We start from the raw sequence: 19,627 nt of genomic DNA, 5'->3' as shown, positions 1-19,627 counted from the left end.
GAAAGTTTGTGTTAAGCAACAAATGTACAGTCCAACTTGAATGTCCTTCGTAATAAGCACTACAAGGAGGCATATGTAATAAAGCACTATACTGGTATGATAACTTTAGCGTTGTAGTACCAAACTTCGCAGGAGTACATCCTTCTGATTCTGTTTACGTACGCAACAACTGGTCCGATTAGGCGGGGTAACTTCCATACTAGGAGGAGTAAGTAGTCATTTCTACGGGTAGTTTGCTTTGTCACTTTGAGACCCTGCACAAACATTTCAATTTTTTGGCATTAAACTTATCTCAACCATTTCTCACCTCTGTAAAGGCCAGAAATGTGCTCCTGCTTAGGACTTACCTTATCCTGACCACCCTAAGTGATGCAAGGGGAAGATAACCCCCAAACCTAGTAGGAGCGTAGGCAAAGTAGTTTATCCATGGGTAAAAATGTTTTCGGCGGGGAGAAAAGAAATGTGCAATTGCACAGAGGGGCTGCCTTTCCAGCACATAAAACCACACAGTCCTGCATTGAAGAAATAACAATGGCTTTACATGATTGCCCAGATGGGGGCCTGGAAAGCAGCGATGAGTTTAGCTTCGCAGACTTATTTCAGGGAAAGATTGTAAATCACCATCGGTGCACAGGAGTACTTTCACAAAAGCAGATTTAGGATTAGCTTTGTGAATTAGGGTCTTTTGTTTTCCGTTAACATTCACCTTTACAAAACCTGTCAAAATTGAAAAATGAGTGCCTTATATTAAAATTCCTACCATAAAAAAATTCTAGAATGCCACAAACTGCTTGCAAAAAAAACCTAATGAGGACCAATGTCCTATGACACGTTCCTTTGGCACAGAAGGGCTTCGCTTTGTTCCATGTCCACATGCCTGCTTTACATTTGCATACCACGTATTCACTGTAAAAAGATTTTGTGGCCCAAGCAGAAGTTGATACAAAATACATTCATTGTCAGTCAGTGCTCAAGCAGGGGAGTGACTATTATTAGTGCAGCAGGTTTTACTGCGGCCAAGATGTGCCAGGGGCCACTGCATCTCACTTTTGCCATCTTCCTCACACAGCTCTTCTCACCCGTGGTAGATATTATAGCGCTCCGCTCAGTGGCTGAATTAATCCAGTGTGCGCCTCCGCGTCTCAATATGCGTTAGTTTGGGTACTATACCAGATCAATATTGAGGTTTGCCCTTAGGTTACCATGATGTCTGAAAAAATTTATTGGCTATAGATCTTTGGGATATCTCCTCCAAATGAGTTAAATGTCCAATTAAAGCGAAACCCTCATTTCATACCAGATGGTTCAAACAACAAGATAGTGGTTCATCAATCAAAGACTTTGAGATCCATACGTATCATTTTTTCCAATCAGCGCAACGCAGCAAGCCACTTTGCTGTGCTGCATGAAAGGGAAAGGGCAGCAATGTGCTATATATAATATTAGCAGTCCTGTCTTTTCCTAGTGCTAGCAGCTTTTGGCTGCCTGGCGTCAACACAGGCAACCTTGCGTCATGGTGCAAGGGTGCTGGTGTTGTAGGCAGGTTGTTTGTGTGCAGTGAAGGGTACCGTCCTGCAAAAAAACAATCTTCAGAGGCATTTTCCAGTTTCTATGTGTTCTGTAGCCTCCCTTGGGGCACAGTAGGGCAAGGCAGTGAATTGTGTGGCCTTGCATGGCTTGATAAATCTCACTTAGGTTTTGCATCTCCCTTGCACCCTCTTCTGTGGCACAAGAGCGATGCAAAACCTTGATAAATCTGGCTCTGAATTTCCTCGCTGAATTGCTCAGTGGTGCTAGTGCTGTTTCAAATTCCCTGAACTAATCTTTTAATTTTGAAGAGATATATTACCCTGGTGCATTATCCCTGAGTCAACCATATCAAACTGGGCTATGAATAAACCCCTCTTCAAGACGCCTTGTGTTCTTACCCCTCGCTTAACATTACATCTTGGAGTGCAGCTGGTTCTTTTGATCGTGGGGGATCTAGGGTGGATTCAATGTATATAAATAATCTCAATATCTGAGTATTTCAATAGACCTAGGCTACATCACCCCTAATTTTGCAATGGTTTTCAACTATAGCATTGAAGTCCAAGAGGGTGTTCATTGGGTGGGTTGAATATGATGATGAAGATGATTGGGCTTTACAGAGTGTATGATAACACTGAGTGGCTCTCCTGGTGCCAGTCCAACAGAGAAGAATAGAGGGAAAGGTGAAGGCATAAATATACTTTTTTTCTGAGATTTATAAAGTAGGAGGTGGGTGCTTTGAAAACAAAGGCAAATGGAATGGTGTTCCAGTATTTAGGGGCTATGTAAGAAAAAGCATGCCCTTCAAATCTGGAGCAACAAATTCCTTTGACTTGCAGATAAGGTCTTACCACGGATGTAATGAACTTACTACAGGGGAGGCCTAGATATTGAAAAATGTAGGGCTCAATGAAGAGACTTGAGGAACTCTGCAAGAAAGAGGTAATTACTAGGAGTAGCGAGTGACCGACTGACTACAGTTGGTCAGAGGAGGAAAACCAGTTTAGTGCAGTGCCATTGATGACAGTTGTTTGGAGACTGTGCAGTAGCACCAAGTGTGTGATGTGTCCAATGCGGCTCATAGAAGTAGATGCATCAAGGCTGTGTGACCTCCTTAGTCGAGGATCATTTAGAGATCATTTGTTACAGCCAGGAAGAGGGTGTTGCGTAACAGCCAGAGCTACAGACTTTGGAGCTAGGGAACCAGGTTTGAGTCTTGTCATCTGCTCAGCATCTCGTGATTCTGGGCACATCACTTAATTTCCCTGTGCCTACCAAAAATGAATGTGTCCTTGTGTAATGTAACTGGTGCTCAAATAAAGTGCTCTTATACTTTTGAGTCGAGATCACACTATATAAAACTGCAAAAAAAAAAAAAAATGTGATGTGTCCAAGACACAGTGGGTTTCAACATAAGCTGCAAGATCAGTGTTATATGCTCTGTAGTGGTAGGTAAGGTAATAATGCAATGAAACAATAGTTAGAAGGTACTGTGGGGTCGGCAGAAGTTTTTTTTTTACAAGAGGGGTGACAAAACTGATTCTCAAAGTTTTGGAACAATCACATATGAAGTAGGGGAATTAAAAATTCTGTGAAGTGGGTAGAACTGTGGTTAAGCAATTTTGAAAATGGGGAGATGTGCAAGGATGTAATAGGGAACCAGAATTAAACTTGAAACATTGAGGAGGTATTCAGAGGTAAGTAAACAGGTTAAAGGCAAATCTCAAGTGATCCGTAAGAGTATTTCCTAGCAACTCCCCTGACTTAAGCTTTTCTAATTTACCTTCTCCATTGATCATAAAATGTCTATTTTTACTGTGTATAAGGAGTTAATGAGATCAAATATAGAATCTACTGTCTTGATTCTGAAGTTTCATATAAGCATACATGCCAAACGTCCTCATTTTTCAAGATTTCAAGGATAGTCTCTCGCCTCCTGTTTCCTGCATGCAAAAACCCGCTTCCTCTTCAGGCTTCTGCCAACAGGGCTGGTCTTGTGTGAGTCGAAGCCGGAGTAACCTGCTCGTGCAGGCCGATGCACAACATTTTTGTCATGCTTTCTCTGGCTGCAATAGCATGTCCTCCATGCTCCTGATAGGTAGGGAAAAATATGTATTTGCATTTCTGATATTCATTCCTGCAGCAGCACGTTTTCAGGTCCCATACATGACAATAGACTATATTCAAGACTCAAAACACCTCAATCAGAAAAATAGATTCTCCCAAATATTTTTTGTTGAATCTCCCATTATCCTCTTCTAAGACGTTGGCTTGTGTGCATCTGAGCCCTGGAGACCAAAAGGACTTCATAACATGGGGACATGCCCCCATGCAAATGAGGGAATGCCCTCTATAATAGTCCCAGCGCTGGCATTGTGCCAGCACCCTCTGCATCATAGAATGTCTGAGCCACCTTATTTTTCTAGTGGTACAAAAAATGGGCGCACACACATGTGGCACCCCCAGGGGCACTATTCGTATTATGGCCGAGAAGTAATTCTGCATGATCAGACTTTCCACATTAAATACATTATGCAGGTTTTTGGTTTCTCTTTGATATTTTAAAGGCTTGTTAATATCCAGTAATGTGCTGGGTTGATATGTGAAAATCTGGTTTACGAATGAAAGAATCCAAATCAACTGTGTTTTCTTTTCACTTTAGGGATGGGATCTGCTGGGAGATTAGGCATGGGTACCAGCAAACTGGGGCTCCTGGGAGATATTCCCTGAAAGGTGGGTACATTATTTTGGCTTTCGCTCCCTTGTCTAAAATTTTGCTCCTGTGAGTATTGTTTTCGAAACTGTATCGTAATCCACATCTTTAAAAGTAGAAAATGCGAAGGTAGAAGCTACTCTGCACGCATGCGTGGTAACTGGACATGCTACTGAGGCATCAGCGAAGATGATGAAGACGAGGAAACTCACATGAGTGTAAGATCATCTCATATTGCTGACGGCTGAGTGCTATCTACATGTCACAATAACTATTGAACGAGTACACACACACATTCATATCTGCATAAACAGACACAAACCTGCGAGCACACACACACACACACACAAATCCACGAACACACACAAAAATCCACCCAACTGCCAACACAAATGCTTAAAAAAATGTATTAACCAAAGAGATTTTAATTCTTTAAGACCTTTTGTCCCGTCACCACACTTCAAATATTCAAAATGTATTCCAATCCTGTACTAACCCATGCTGAAGCAGAAGTTATCTTAATCTAGAATTCTGCCAAACTTGAACAGGAATTCCCATAATGAAAGAAGAAATGTATTTGCATTCCATTACACCCTTATCTTAAAGTGCAATATCTTTAAAGAAGGACTCAACATTTAAATCTCAGTCTTGGCACAAAGCCTATCTTGCCGTCTGTTTGCTTAAAGCAAAACCCAGTCACAGAGATGCATTTGTGAAGGTCCCCGTTATCAATGTGTATCGGCTATAAGTGGGGCATAGATTTACTGAACTCTACATAAGATTACATTCTACATCACAACTGTCTCAACTGGGCCTAACGTGATGTTTCTAGTGAAATTTGGAGCTCATTACTGAGGATAATGGAGACAACTGCTGTCAAATTCTAGTTGAACCTTGGTGGAAGGAACAACCAAACAAGGGTTCCGGAGGTAAACATAAAATTATTTCTTAATTACATTTTAGGCGGTTTACTCATACTTAACAACTGCTCCCAAAAATGTTACACTTCTCATGCCCTGTGGGACTGTGTTCTCCTGGCATCTCCACTTCTCTTCTTTCACAGCTTACTGTAGACTGCTTGGCTTGCCTTCTGTATAGCTCTGCATTGGTCACCAAAGTTGTGACTTGAGCAGCTAGTGGCAGTTTCGAATATTTGTACTGTGGACAAGAAGATAGCTGGTTATAACTGTCTGCTTCCTTCAACAAGTTCGTCCTCCTGCTTTGTGTGGGGAGCTTGTTTTGAGTATCTGGCCAAGACACTGCTATGGGACCACTCAAGAGTTTGCTTCATGATTACCTTATGAAGGTATGCTGTTATGTGGATGGCATTCAGACTTATGTTCAAGTCTAATTTTTGGGAGAAGAGAACGTCCTTATTTTGTGGGATTCAAACCCCAGGAAACAACAACTTCTTTAGCTTAATGGAAAAGATAATTAAGATCTAGGGGTGCTGGACCAGGCCGTCTCCAGAGTCATCCCTATTTTTTTGCATTTACCCCCCCACATTTTTGCAAAGTTTGTTTTAGTTGGCCTTAGGACTCTGTGTACTTTACCAATGCTACCCAATGCTAAAGTGCTTGTGCTTTCTCCCCTAAACCTGGTAAACTTGGATGACCCTGATTGGCATATTTAATTTACCTATAAGTCCCTTGTAGAGTGGTATACCATATACCCTGGGTCTGTAAATTAAATGCTACTACTGGGCCTGCGGAACATATTGTGCCACCCACTTAAGTAGCCCATTAAATATGTACCAGACCTGCCAATGCAGCCTGAATGCAGTTTTAAACTAACAATTCGACTTGGCAATATAACCCCCTTTCCAAGTCTTAAACTCCCCTTTTATTGCTTATAAGGCACCCCTAAGGGAGGCCCTAGTTAGCCCACAGGGCAGGTGCTGTGTAATTAAAAGGTTGGACATGTACATTTTACATGTCCTGGTAATGAAAAGCTCCTAAAATCTTTTTTTCACCACCGTGAGGCCTCCCTATCCAATGGGAATATATTCGGTCACTTTATTACATTTAATGAGTTAGCATTTCAAGTTTGGAATCTATGAAATTGTAATGAAAAATACTATTTGATGGTAAAGTCAGATTTCAAATTACAATTTTGAAAATGCCACCATTGGAAAGATGGTACTTTCGTGCCCATAGCTATTTGGTGCCTGCAGCCTCCCCTGGCTCACGTGACTGGATGTAACTTACAGTTAGACTTTGTGAATTCCCCCCACACACAATAGAGGGATTAGGTGTGCCTGAACTGGCCACTTGCTGGCAGGATGGGGAGGCAGGGCTGGGCACAGCCTCACTTACAACTGAATAATCTGTGCTCTGCCTTCATACCAAGGGCTTATCACTTACACATTGTCTCTGCAGCCATCTTAGAGCTAGGGCAGGAGAGTCAATAAATTCCAAGTATTTCAAGAGTCTTTTAGGTGCTAGAAACTCCTCCTAACTTAAAGGACGCAACAGGTATAAAAATAGGGCCTCAAACACCCGCTTTTGTTCACTTTTTGTACCTGCAGAAGGACTCTCAGAGGACTGCCTGCTGTGGTGGCCTGCTGTGTACTCCACAAGACAGCTTGCTGCACCTGGAAGGACTGTTTTGCTGCCTGGAGCCTGCCTTGAACCCTCAGAGATCAGCACTGCTGTTTGAGCTCTGCATCTTCACCTGAACATAGGACTACTAGAAAAACTCCAAGGGCTTGTTTGCTAGCCTCCTGTTCAGAGCCACAGGGACATAAAAGTCTCACACCATCTTGAAACAGCACCTGGACCAAGCTTGAGTGAGTCTTTAACCTCAAATGGTGTCCCACCAGTCCTGGACCCTTGGTTGTGGGTGTGGTGCTAAAGGTGCCCAGATAGCGAAAATCCAAACCTTGAGACTTTGAAAAATGTTGGCTAAAAACTGCTCTGAGAACCGAGGAAAGATTGGGACCAACTTGCTTGTCAATCCACCCAAGGTGCATCTCTGGCCACGTTCTTCTCCGCAGCAGCAAATCCTTCTTAGTGGTCCTTTGTCAAAGGGTATTCAAACTTGTGGAACTGTCTTTGGCTACAGCCTCCTACCTCATCCTCATGGAAATTTATGACTTCTGAAAAATATGATTACGTCGGAACATAGAAAACTTCACCTCAACTTCATCCAGTGGCTTCCAAACAATGATGCTCCCTCCACAGACACTGTCTACAGCATTGCCCCCCTGAACATTACCTTCTTTGAACATTTTTCTTGAAAGTTGTTTTAATTCTGAAGGTAAGCGCTGACCGGGTCCAATCCACGTGTTGTATCTGACGTGTGCTCCACCTTGTTTGGCCATATTTTTTTACATTGACCTGGTCTTGCGTGACTGGATGTCATGGTTGGTGCATTCATCTTTTAGGTTCTAGTTTTTACTAAAAACTTTACAAATTCATAACTCCAGTTCTATTGATTGGCTTTTTGTTGGTTTGATGTCAAATAATTTATTCAAATGTACTCTATCTTGCTAAATTGGTGCAGGATTTTTCTTGTGTTGTTTTTTCACTTTATTACTGTTGTGTGTTGCTTATATACCTTACACATTGCCTCCAAGTTAAACCTGACTGCTTTTTGTGCCAAGCTATCCAGGGTTAAGCACCTGTTAATTTACTGACATTTTGTGGGATTGTGGCTGTTGCTTGGCCAAGGCTCACACCCCAGTCAGCCAGCAATGCAATTTCTCACAAGGGGTGTTTAAATAACTGTTGTAAAAACTGGAGTCCATAGATTTATGGCTCTGTAGTTATAATAATAGACAGGGCAGCACACTCTGGATCCTCTGTATTGCTGTATTAAGTATAGACCTGCTGGTTGGTGCCCAAACGGCCTCAGATTTCTATCATCTATTATTTCTGAAGAATGTTTCACCATATTTACCATATGAAAGACATTTTTTGGTTGCTGGTGTCTAGCTCTATTCAAGTCTTAATTATGGCAATGGATGGTGTGCCTTGCACAGTATCAAAAAGATTGTCATCAAAAGGAGTACCCTGACTGCAAGACTGCAAGATATGGTCACCCATATAGACAGTTAAGATAAAGGAATCATTTTTGAAGTGGTCCTCAAATCAAAATTGGCTCACTTCCACTGACTTTATACTGGGCATTTTCACTGTAATCCTTTTAAAGGAAATTGCTAATCTAGCTTTTTTCATAGTTTCCAATACTAGATCTTTTTGCACTTTATTGATGACAAGTTTTACTATTTTCTTTACTTCTAGGCTTTTTGATCTATTCCACTCAGGCCATTACCCTTAGTGCACCTGTATTTCATCCTCTAATTGTAATACTTTCCAATTCATTAGCACCTTGTATGATCTGGACCCCCTGTGAGCCTATTTACCTGTGAAAGGGTGAAGGTAAACCATGAAATAATGGAGTAGTGTTTTGACACTGCTGTTATAATGGACATGGTATGTTATTTTCATGAACTTCCATAAAACATATTGAAAACTAATTTAATTTAATGCTTTCCTGGAGTGAGAGCTAACTTGTTTTAATACCAGCAGCAGATTGTATTTCAGTGTGAGGCTAGACTGTCAGCTTGTGGGGTTACTCACTCTATATGGTTTAGGGATGCTGGTACTCACCCCAGAGAAATTGTTTAAAATGTGTCTTAACAAATCATTTGACAGCACAATATTGCAGTTATGTTGGCTAAAAAGGGAACGGTTTTACAGGCAGCTTTAAAGAGAGCGTCATGTAGTGGAAATATATTATTACTTAAAGGCTGAATCCGTATATCCGACATTATCGCTACCTCAGAAAATGATGCATTTAGAAGTGCGGTGCTCTGCTCACCAAGACCACATTTCAGGGAACTTGGGTTGGTAAGCCTTCACCCCACTGCAAAGTAAAAGCAGTTCCCTGCCCTCTCGCTTACCTGGGGTTTCCATAGTTTACCAAATGGTCACGCCAGACCTTTTCGGGGCACACAGAATCTCAGTTATCTTTTTCTCATAGGCAATTCATCTATTTATCCTTATATTAATCTTGTTTGTTTGTTTGTTTGCAGTGCGAGGCTATAAGAGTAATGTTGATGTGGTAGTTGGTGACACAGACTACAACACCTATGCCATGCTTTACTTCCAGAAACAGAGGAGCATCTCTGTCAAACTTTACGGTAAGTGCTGTTTGTGCCAAAAGGTAATGTCTACTGACTGAAGATGTATTTACCGTTTGTCTCCATGCCAAGCATGGTCTGATGTAAAGCGTGTTTGCATTACTGAAATGCAATATAAGCTTTTGCTATCAGGATCCTGCTGGGAGTGCTCAATGTATGAGTGATATTACAAAAAAAGTGATAAGTGGAATGCTTGAATTAATCTCGAATAGAACTCTGGGCCTTATGTCAGTAAGCCATACTTGTTTGCTCACTGCACCACAAGTAATGGAAATCAACCATGTGCAAACCAGCCTTCCACTAAAAATAGTCCATCCTAAGCCACATCCACTCTGAGCACCAACACAAAGTAAGACAGGCTGGTGTTGGCCTTCTTGAGTATCATCAGTTCGGTACAGGTTGACTTCTGGGACAAAGTGGGCTACAGGTGGGTGCTCCACTGTGTTGAGTGCTAATGAGGGGTCAATGGGGTTAGGATAGGGAGAGGTTGGTTGAGAGGGATAGTGGTGATAGTTTTTCTTTAAATAAAAAAATCCCAATCCAAACTACTCATCCACATCCTATCATGGATGCTTTTTAGCATTAAGTGAAATGATAACTTCTCCCTCCCCTCCCATCTACTGCTTTCCTCCCTCCATACATTATTTTTTACCTGGGTGGAGTCAAAGGACAAAAAGCTGATCCTCCTTAAGGTCTCTGTAAGTATGACATTCTTCTGTATGTGGGTTTATGTGTGCTCTAATATGAATGCGTCTTTCCTTTAAGATGTCAGCACTGCACCTAAACAGTTATGTTTTCTAGGGTAGCAACCCTGACATTACTGTAACATATATATTTTTTTAATGCAATAGTTAAAAGCATAACATTTTATAATTTGTAATCTGAGAACATATAAAAAGGTGTATATCAAAACACACAATAGGCTGATGTGTAAAATGCTGATAGTTGGTCATGTTGGAGTATGAGTGCTGCAGCCACAACAGATTTTCAAGATTAGTGGTAAGCAATTTTTGATGAATCGTATGTAAAGTTATTTTATGTATATGTCCTCATAATCAGACGTTCATAGATCAACCTTGGTCAACCAAGAGCATTTGTCTGACCTGAACGTATCCTCCTGTATTAAGGATCTCTGAATCCCTAGATATGACTGGAATTGGCTGAAATAGGATGTGTCCAGCTCAGGTACTGTTTTGAAACCACCGCTGTCTTAGTATTTCCAACATTGCCTAGACCAGCCTAATCTCCTCATTCTTTGACCATTCCAACAGCACGAAGCGCTACAGTTGCAAACAACATCATCGAGAAATATGAACAAAGTGTCAAAGAGCAGGGCATAGAAGAGGATTTCATCTACTACTTTCCCAAATACGGTGAGTCCCAAGTTGAGTTCAATTACATTCTCTGGGTTCATGACTTTATCGGGACAGACCGATGATCTGAAAAAGCATGCAAGGCAGGACAGGGCTGGAGCAGTATTCTTTCCATGATTTGAGTATTGCAGGGATTTTGTATTTTTGCGTGGAAAAACATCTACTGTTTAATGGCAAGCTTACCAAGCTTCTTGAGGGCAAGCACAGGAAGCTGTTTTTGTGGGATGTGTAGAAGCTCTACGGAAGTTAAGCAAGTCATTCTGGCGATCGAAAAGTTTCAGTTCTCTTCCCTAACGTGCATTTTTTGCATAATTGTTAGGCTTTATTTCTTGATCAAATTAAAGGGGCCGCCTGGTGAATGATGTCACAACACGTCTCAAAACTCCAGCAGTTATTGTCCAACAAATGGACATTCTAGAATGCTCGTGGACCTTGATCGTTAGATAACTATACAGAGAACTGTTTTTCGCTATAGGGGGATGACCCCTTTAATTTACTGTGTTTAAAAAAATCTCTATAATTTATATTGCAGCTAAAAGACCTTCCTATAGATCTGATCCCTGTATGGAAATTATCGAATTCATGGATGGTCATATGTTTTCCTTTTGAGAACCTTGATAGATTTTCCACCAAAAATCTTGCAGAAGACTGTAAGAAATTTCATAGAGAGCTTAACAGCATTGGGTAGTTCTCTTGCCACATCCTGACTCGCCTATTTGCTGATAAGGGGCCAAAGAAAGGGTAAGTAGTGGAAACCACAGAAAGTAAACTTTGCCCTGACTTCTCGGCCCCTTAGTCCAGGGTTAGAAAGGGCAGTTCCCGGGAAACCAAATTGCAGAAGAGTGCATGTATCTGCTGTCCCAGGTGTATGCACTTGCTCTCTTGATCCTAGACTTCTCTCGTCTACTACAGCTGACTGAATCTGTATCTTAGTAAGGTATAGTAAGAAGAGGTGTTAGACCGTCTCAACCAACATCATTTGCTGTATTCGAGCATCACCCATGTCATGAAAACTAAGCTCTCACCACCATTACTTACAGTAGAGTCTCAAATGAACCATACCAGCACTAAGATAGGTGACATCCCCATAGACTTCAGCCAGCATGTTAACAAAAAGGATACAGGATTGACAAAGTCAGTAGGTCTGGCCTTGGAAAGTGTGCAATGTTTGGCAAGCATGCCATTTTTAAAATACTTGTTTGCAAACACGTCATAGAAATTAAGCGTTGAAAAAGATAATGAAAGAAATAGCAAAAAAATGAAACGACTGATTGGCATTACCTTTTGGAAGAACGTATGTGAATATGTTACAAGAAATAAGGGAAACCTACGGTCACATAGAGACATGGGGTAAATAATGTGTTCCGGAAGCTGGGTCCCTATGTAATAAAGAATCAGACTTGGATAACAAAAATAGGTTTAAAGCAACACATGAATATTCAAAAATACAAATAAACTTCCCTTGACATCCATATTATGGGTAGTGAAGCAAACATGTCGGTGTGCTCATATAAGCACGAGTGACACGTGTGACAAGAGTATACAGTGTAGCAATACAGCACAAGCAATGTTCAAAATTCTTATAGACAAAATAATGGGTCGGTACGAAATGTCCACGTTGTTTCGGTGCTTTACGGATGTTAAGATGATCATTAGGCTGAGGGCGCGATCCAACACCGCGTTTGCATGGACTCGGTGATTTTCAGCGTCCAATGCAGATGTGCTTTGAGTCTGCAGAACTTACCCTGGCAAAAACACAACACCATGTTAAGGCCAATGAAGAGCCGGCTAGCTGATGGACCCCAAAGCACCTTAGGGAAAACAGAATGATTTGAAAAACAAACCTCTTGCATCTCATTCCTTGACTCAGTGTTTTTAAGGCCACTGGACATATAAATCCCTACTTATTAAGCATAAAAGCCAACAAGAATGTACAGAATTTCGCAATAGCAAAAGCAAATATCCATCCTCTGTCAGACACAGAGCACAGATGGGGTCAGAGGGCTAAGGAAAGCTGCCAATACAAACTAAACGCCAAGAAGACTTCTGCCGTGTGATCCTCTTCTGCCCTGGTCAGGAGGAGGCGTCTGCTAAATGTTATGTGAAGTTCACGTTACAAGGGGTATCGACAAATATGTGCCCTTCTGTAGGGTCATCGAAATCCCACAGAAATAAAGGTCATGTTCCAGGTTTTTTTCCCTTGAGAATCCGGACATTTCAGCAACAAAAAAGCATGGCCCATGAGCATCAGAAATGAGTGGATAACAGGACGGCTATTCCTAAAAGACCTACTCCATAGTATGATTGAACAAGCCAAAAATACTTGTGAAGCGGGACCCTGCTGGGTCGCTGTAGTGGCCCTTACATGTCACTCCCTACCTCTTAGCAGCTATTGGAAGAACTGGCCAGGCAGATAAAGTGAATGAAGAAAGCACGATTGTAAGCTGGTGGGAGGCTATAAATGAATAACATTGAATGGACAACAGTGCATGCAACCATCCCCTAGTCACGGTCCTCACTACCTTTCTCTTACCCGCCCTCACAACATATTTAGTAGATTGTGTTTGAGGCACAGGCTGCCAACCCACAAGGGCGGCGAAGGCCTTGCCTACTCCTGCTCTGCTTCAGTCTGATTACTATATTTTTACTTCTCCGTTGCTTCAGCAGAAGCACTTTTGGCAAAAGAATTGTTGCAGCGCAGGCCTCCACTTTGGTGTGGTCTGTTTGGCAAAGTTATGGTTTCTCGGAAACAAACGCCTAACGAGATGGTTTGCTTTTAAGTTCTCCCTGTGTGTTGGGAACATTTCAATTGTTGAATTATCTGGACAATGAATCTGTACTTAAATAGATCAGTTCATCCCAGCCTTATGGGAAACAGCCCCGACCCATAGCTCTCCGAACGTAGAGACAAATGAGTTTCTGCTATTGAAAACTGGGGGAGGTTGGGGGTCTGGGGGCTTATTTACAAGCTTTTGTACGCTGTTGGAATGTCACTTTTAATGACAGTCCAGAAGCTTACACTGCAGAGCTATATCTACAAGACCATGTAAAGCCACCCTACGCAGCTCTTCATGGCCTTGTAGATATCGAGTGAGACAACGCAGCGAAAGTCACTGCGTTGCCTCACACTGCAATAGGGAGGCGTGCCATGGGTGTTACGGTGGGTTTTCCCAAAGAACACCCATGGCATTTGACACATTCCCAGATATACAACAAGCTGTAAACCTGGGAATGCGGCTAAAGCCTACGCCTATCTAGGGGAGGCGTAAAGGAGGCGCAACGAGGAGAAATAACATTATTTCCCCTCGATTCTTCCTCCTTCGAAGTGTGCTGCATTCTGCAGCACACATAGTGAGAGGAAATCACCTCCATTGATTTTTTTGTGCAGGAAGATGCCCCTGCCTGAACAAAAACAAACATCCCTACCACGCAGACACCCATGCACCATGATGCCCGCGTTGGTGCATAGAAGCCAATTGTGTGCCAGCACAGTGGAAGAGGACAGGAATGCGCTGGTTCTTATAGAAATGGTGCATTCCTGCCCTTTTCTTTTGATGCGTGGCAGTGCAGCAAAAGGGTTTACGGCGCTGCCCTGTGCCAAAACATTGTAAATGAGGCCCCAGATGGCTACCCAGGCTCTAAACAAGGTGAGGGAAACGCCTGTTTGGTGCAGTGGGGAAACTGCTGATTTACGTGATATAAACGTTCTGCAAAACTCAGACTATCAACGTTAGGCAACTATCACGGTGGGCCCGGAAATCCCAGTTTGTGCTCAAACTCCTTACTGCAGCAAAAGTGAGATTATAACTTGTTTACAAGTCATGGGTGTTTGCTCCTACCATTTGCAGAAGGTATGCCTGATGCAAATCGTGGGAGCAAATAATGAACATGCGCCATTTGAGCAATATGGAAAGAAAACTAACTTATACAATTAACAGGTTCTTCCCCAAGACAAGTTAGCAAAATCATAATCCGCTGTACATTGCATTCCCTCTAGTTTGTAAACTCCACCCAATTACAAATGAGTGAGTGGGTGTTCAATTTACAGAAGTTTGCCTCCCAATGTTAATGAAGCCCGATGTCTTTTCATCACCGATCTTTCAGGAGCATTTCTATCAATAAGCACATTTTAACCTTTTTTTTCGTTAACTGACAGAGAACTTGATGCCAAAAAAAATGTTAATATGTTTCTATTTAATTGAGGCAATCTTCGAATTATTCATTGATCATCTGTTGAGAATACAAAAGTTAATTGCAACTGTAACTGTGGAAATTGATATATTAGTTTGCAGCATTCTGAACACATATACATATAAAAAGGCATAGGACAATACACCTATGAATACATAGTACTGTTACTGTTGCATTTAAAACTTAAATATTTGATAATAATACTAATAATAATAATGAATGCCAACTCTTAAAGGCGTCCTTGTGTTAAAAAAGTCAAAGTTAATAATTGTATTACGATATAATAAATCCAAATGCAATAACAATTATGAAAGATTTAAAGTTTTTTAGCATCCATCATGGCTATAGCCACAACTGAGAAAATCTCATGTGATGCCTCATTGTACCTTCATCTGGAGTGCATGAACATGGACTCTATCCAATCACACTGAGGCTCAGGTGTTGGTCAAAGAGAATCACCAAAAGGAAAGAGGGAGTCAGAGAGCTCTGTATCATGGACAGAAAAGAAAGACCAGGGAAGGATGTCGTGAGGGAAGAAAGGAATAAGTAAATAATTTGCAGTCTGCCACTTAGCTAAGAAAAATGTCTTTAAAATGTTAGCAATGGGATGTGATCAAGCAAGGCTCTTAAAATTGCAGGTGTTTTCACTAAAGCTTTCCAAAACATTTATTCAACTAAAATTTTTCCAATGAAAAAGAACTGTTACAGTTTTCTGGAGGTCATCTGCAGGCGAGACACTTAACAACCTAAGTATGGCTACCTTAAAAGCTCCTTATACGCTTCAAGATTTTTGTACTGGCTAGGCAACGCCTAAGCCTCAGGTTATGACGACGTCAGATTTACGTTACTTTTTTAAATGTGGTTCACTTAACGTTGTTAGTCAACCTGGATTCAGATAAGGATTCTGTTTTAGAAGCCATTGTGGTGCCCTCATCAAACGAAGAGAAGGAAGCATCTGATACAAGAAATCAGAGAATAATTTAAATTTACACTTTTGAGTCAACAACATATAGGGCATCTACATACTGCCAGACCCAACCACAGGGGAAGCAGAGCCCTTTTTGACATTGTGTAATCTCTCATGCCTCCCCCCAGGAGAAATATAATCCAACCACCCACATGGCAACCCAATCCCTGGTAACCCAATGCAACATTTGCCTGTAATATAGAGTGAACACACCAAAGCTTGATAATGAGCATAATTACTGTACAGGAGAGTGAGTATCAGTCTTATTACAGGCAGCTCAGCTTTACTAGAAATACCTAAATACATGTTTAAATACTTTAAACAATAAAGATTACTTTTGAATTATATTGGTATATCCTCATATATTTGAATATTTTGGTGCAATATGAATTTTCACCCCTAAAGGATACAATCACACAAGCTAAGGACAAAAGTTCTAACATGCTGGTGATTTGCATTTGCTTGTAACCATTGGGGATTATAGTTCCTTTGTCCCACCCAACCTAGGGTGAGGGACCTAAACTTAGCGTTGGGGGGACGCTGCGCTGTTCCTCCAACTCCCCCTGACAATGGGCACTTGGTTGGTGGTGGCCCCATCTTCCTGGGGCCACCACAAGCTGAACACTGTGTCCTCAAGGACTTAGGGCCGCAAAGCCTTGTGGGCCATATGCATATTTAATGAGTGGCTCTCCCGCTGTTCCTGGGAGAGGCGCTTGCATTTCCTTTTTTGTAGATTTCCCTTTATGATACAGCGTTTCCTGCGGAGATTGCAGCTCGAGGAGCTCACCCCCATATGCCCTCATCCCCCAGACCCCTGCCCTGGTATGGGGTCTGGGGCCCCAGGACAGCCCCTCTGGCTGCATTCACGGGGGTGTGACGGCACCCGCCCAGACTTGGTCTTCTGGTGGGGGGCCGGGATAGGGTCCAGAGCCCCAGGACAATCTTCGCGGGGAGCGCAACGGCTTAGTGTTCGGCCTCCGGCTCTACCTCAAGGGGGATGTGACTGCATCCCCGACTTTTCTTTCTGGTGGCACCCCAGAATGGCGTCTGCGGCCCCCTTCCACCATTTTCACGGTGACGGCGCCCCCTGTCTTCCTCTTCTGAGGGGCACTGGGATGGCGTCCTGGGCCCTCTCTTTATCTTCTTGGGGGTTGCGACGGCAGCCCCCAGCTTGGCTACTGTTTTGGGTGCAGCCCCCGGGCCCTGGCCCACCCCGGGGACATCGACCTGAGCAGCGGCGAAGCTCCACGCGCTTCGCCACTCACTCAGGAGTAGGTCAGAGGTCACAGACCTTCTCCTTTGGATATCTCAGGCCCCAAGGACCGATTTAGATGATTCTGGTGTTGTTTTGCTCCTGGTGACGAGCCCTTGCCACCAGAAGCACTCTCCTTAGGCCTCCTGGCCTGTAAGGGTCCCAGATGATAGGGGGCCAGTCCCACTGACTCCCTGCACCAGGTTTTCCTCTGAGTGTCCTCCTTTCCTTCTGGGCAGCGCACTCTCCTTGCACCAGCCCAGTCCTTCCCCCAACTAGTCCTCAGGGGGAGTAAGGGGGCGAGCTTACCTGGCCTGACCTCGCTGGGCCTGAGGTCTTTCAGGGGCAGAGTCCCTGCCCCAGGGGGCAGTCAGGGGGTTCTTCTTTCCAGTTGTCCAGGACCCGCCTGGAGGCTCAGTGTCCAGCAGTGAAGCACAGCCAACAGACAGAGCTCTCCCCTATGCAGGGCTGGTTGATGCAAGGCCCTGCTCAGGCAGCTGGTTAGAGCAGTAATTGACCCTAATCCTGAGCTGAGTCAGAGAAAGATGATAGTCCTTGATGATCCATAAATTGTACAACTATGCTTTTGTAACCTACTGCATCATTCTTTTCATACAGGTTACAGTGTACATTGGTGCAACTCTGATCTCTGTGGGCCCTAGGGCACCTGAGTTATGCCCTAGGCCACTCTTTCCTATTGACATTGAAGGGAGTGCCCCTACAGTGAAAAGATAGTAAGCACACTGATGTTGACATGTACTGGAGTGTCCCTACCGTAAAAATACAGTAAGCACACTGACTATCCCCTCCTCTGGGTACACCCATCTTATGAGGCCTACTCCAGGTCACCACCCACTCTGCATAGTTCCTTCTGCGCCAGACTCTCTATGCGCAGTTCTTGGGCTGCACACGCCAGGATCCCTCTCCTCGCAGCCCCTACATGGGTGCACACATGTGTGCACACATGATCATGTGTAGCTAGCTTGGGGCCTCCTGCTCTTGCTGCACCACAGCAGCCTTTTCTTAGCAAGGCGGCACCAGTGATCACATTCGCAGCCCAGATTACCATGTGCTTACTGTGGGGGAGTCCCTGACTAGGAGGATCCCTCACAGTAATAGGTCAAAAACCAGGTGGCCAAAAAGAGAAGAAAATCAGGGCAGACCAGATGGTCAGAACCATCCGCTCACAGAAGGATATTCATTGTAACTACATTGATGTGACCCAGCCAGGAAATGTGGAATGGTCTCCACCGCCGGAGGTCCTCCAGGATTGCTTTGCGATAGCAGAGCCAGTTTGCCTGCGTCTATGTAGGAAGGGAGCTGATGATAGTGAGACCAGGATCCTGTATAGAGTGTGCGCCCAAAGAAATGGTGCTAGTGCCTGCAGCCACAGGAGATGTTGAGGGATGATAAGATTGAGCACACACAATTTAGTCATGTTGATCCTGTATTCAGACACTCTTTTGAACGCTTGGAGGGCCTGGACCACAACAGGGAGGGAGGATTCCGGGTCAGTCAGGGCAAGGAGCAGATCATTAGTGAACAAGAGGACTCTGTGATCCTATTCCTGTGGCAGATTGCAAAGATTTCTGCTTCATATTGAGGAGGTGTGCAATAATGTCCTCTTTTGCAGAGTGGGAGGGTTTTGCTGCAATGTTGCTGCCAGATCCCCATCCACAGACAGTCTGCCAGACAGGATTCCAGTCTTCAGGTCTCTCAGACATGGAGTGTGAGGGGTTTATGATGGGTGAGTCCCTTGGCAGTCCGAGCATGCGTTTGGCTTCTATAAGAGATCATAGCATCTTCTGCTTGCTGATTCACTTGAAGAGCAGTCCAAAGGGATGGGCCCATTAGTAGTCGATTCTCTGGTCTCCCAGCTTCTCCTTGATGAGTTTGAAGTCTTGTTTCTTCTGAAGTGTTAAAGGGAAGAGTTCTTGGAAGACTTACACTGTGTGTCTGTGGAATATGATATCTACCTTCCCCTAGAGCCACTTTAAGGATTTCTTCCTTGCCTGGGAAGAAGTGGACCTTCGTAAGCATGTCAGGGATGTCATCAGGGCAGCTTGTCATTGATACAACACGGTGCGCCCTGTCAAGAAGAAAGGGTTGACTCTCTGCGTCTCCCCAAATTGCCCCCATCAAGTCCCTGGTGAATGACATGATATCATCACATTCGGCTCTGCGGGGGACTCCTCTAATGCATATATTGTTGTGCCAACTGCGATTTGTGAGGTCATCCTGCTTCGCCTGCTGTTCGATCTGCTGTTCCTCCAGTGTGTTATCTCGTCTCCAAAGTACTTCTTGATCTTCAGCACAGGAATCCATTGTGCGCTCCAGGTCATCCTCTCTGTCACCACAGCTGAGATACTGTTGTGGGACAATAAGATTGAGCACGCACAATTTAGCAATGTTGATCCTGTATCCGGACACCCTTTTGTACGCTTGGAGGGTCTGA

The 19,627-nt window shown here is 43.4% G+C and overlaps 1 protein-coding gene across 1 annotated transcript in view; it reads left to right on the top strand.

Moving 5' to 3' along the window:
• Positions 1–19,627, top strand: part of C8G (complement C8 gamma chain) — a 52,660-nt gene that overhangs the window by 17,377 nt on the left and 15,656 nt on the right. The window contains exons 3-5 of the mRNA XM_069241421.1: positions 4,193–4,263; positions 9,282–9,389; positions 10,661–10,762. Coding sequence (XP_069097522.1) covers positions 4,193–4,263; positions 9,282–9,389; positions 10,661–10,762 — 281 coding nt within the window. The remainder of the gene's footprint in view (positions 1–4,192; positions 4,264–9,281; positions 9,390–10,660; positions 10,763–19,627) is intronic.

Source organism: Pleurodeles waltl, chromosome 6 (assembly GCF_031143425.1).
Source record: "Pleurodeles waltl isolate 20211129_DDA chromosome 6, aPleWal1.hap1.20221129, whole genome shotgun sequence".
Taxonomy (NCBI): domain Eukaryota; kingdom Metazoa; phylum Chordata; class Amphibia; order Caudata; family Salamandridae; genus Pleurodeles; species Pleurodeles waltl.
This window is presented reverse-complemented; position numbering and strand designations above follow the sequence as displayed.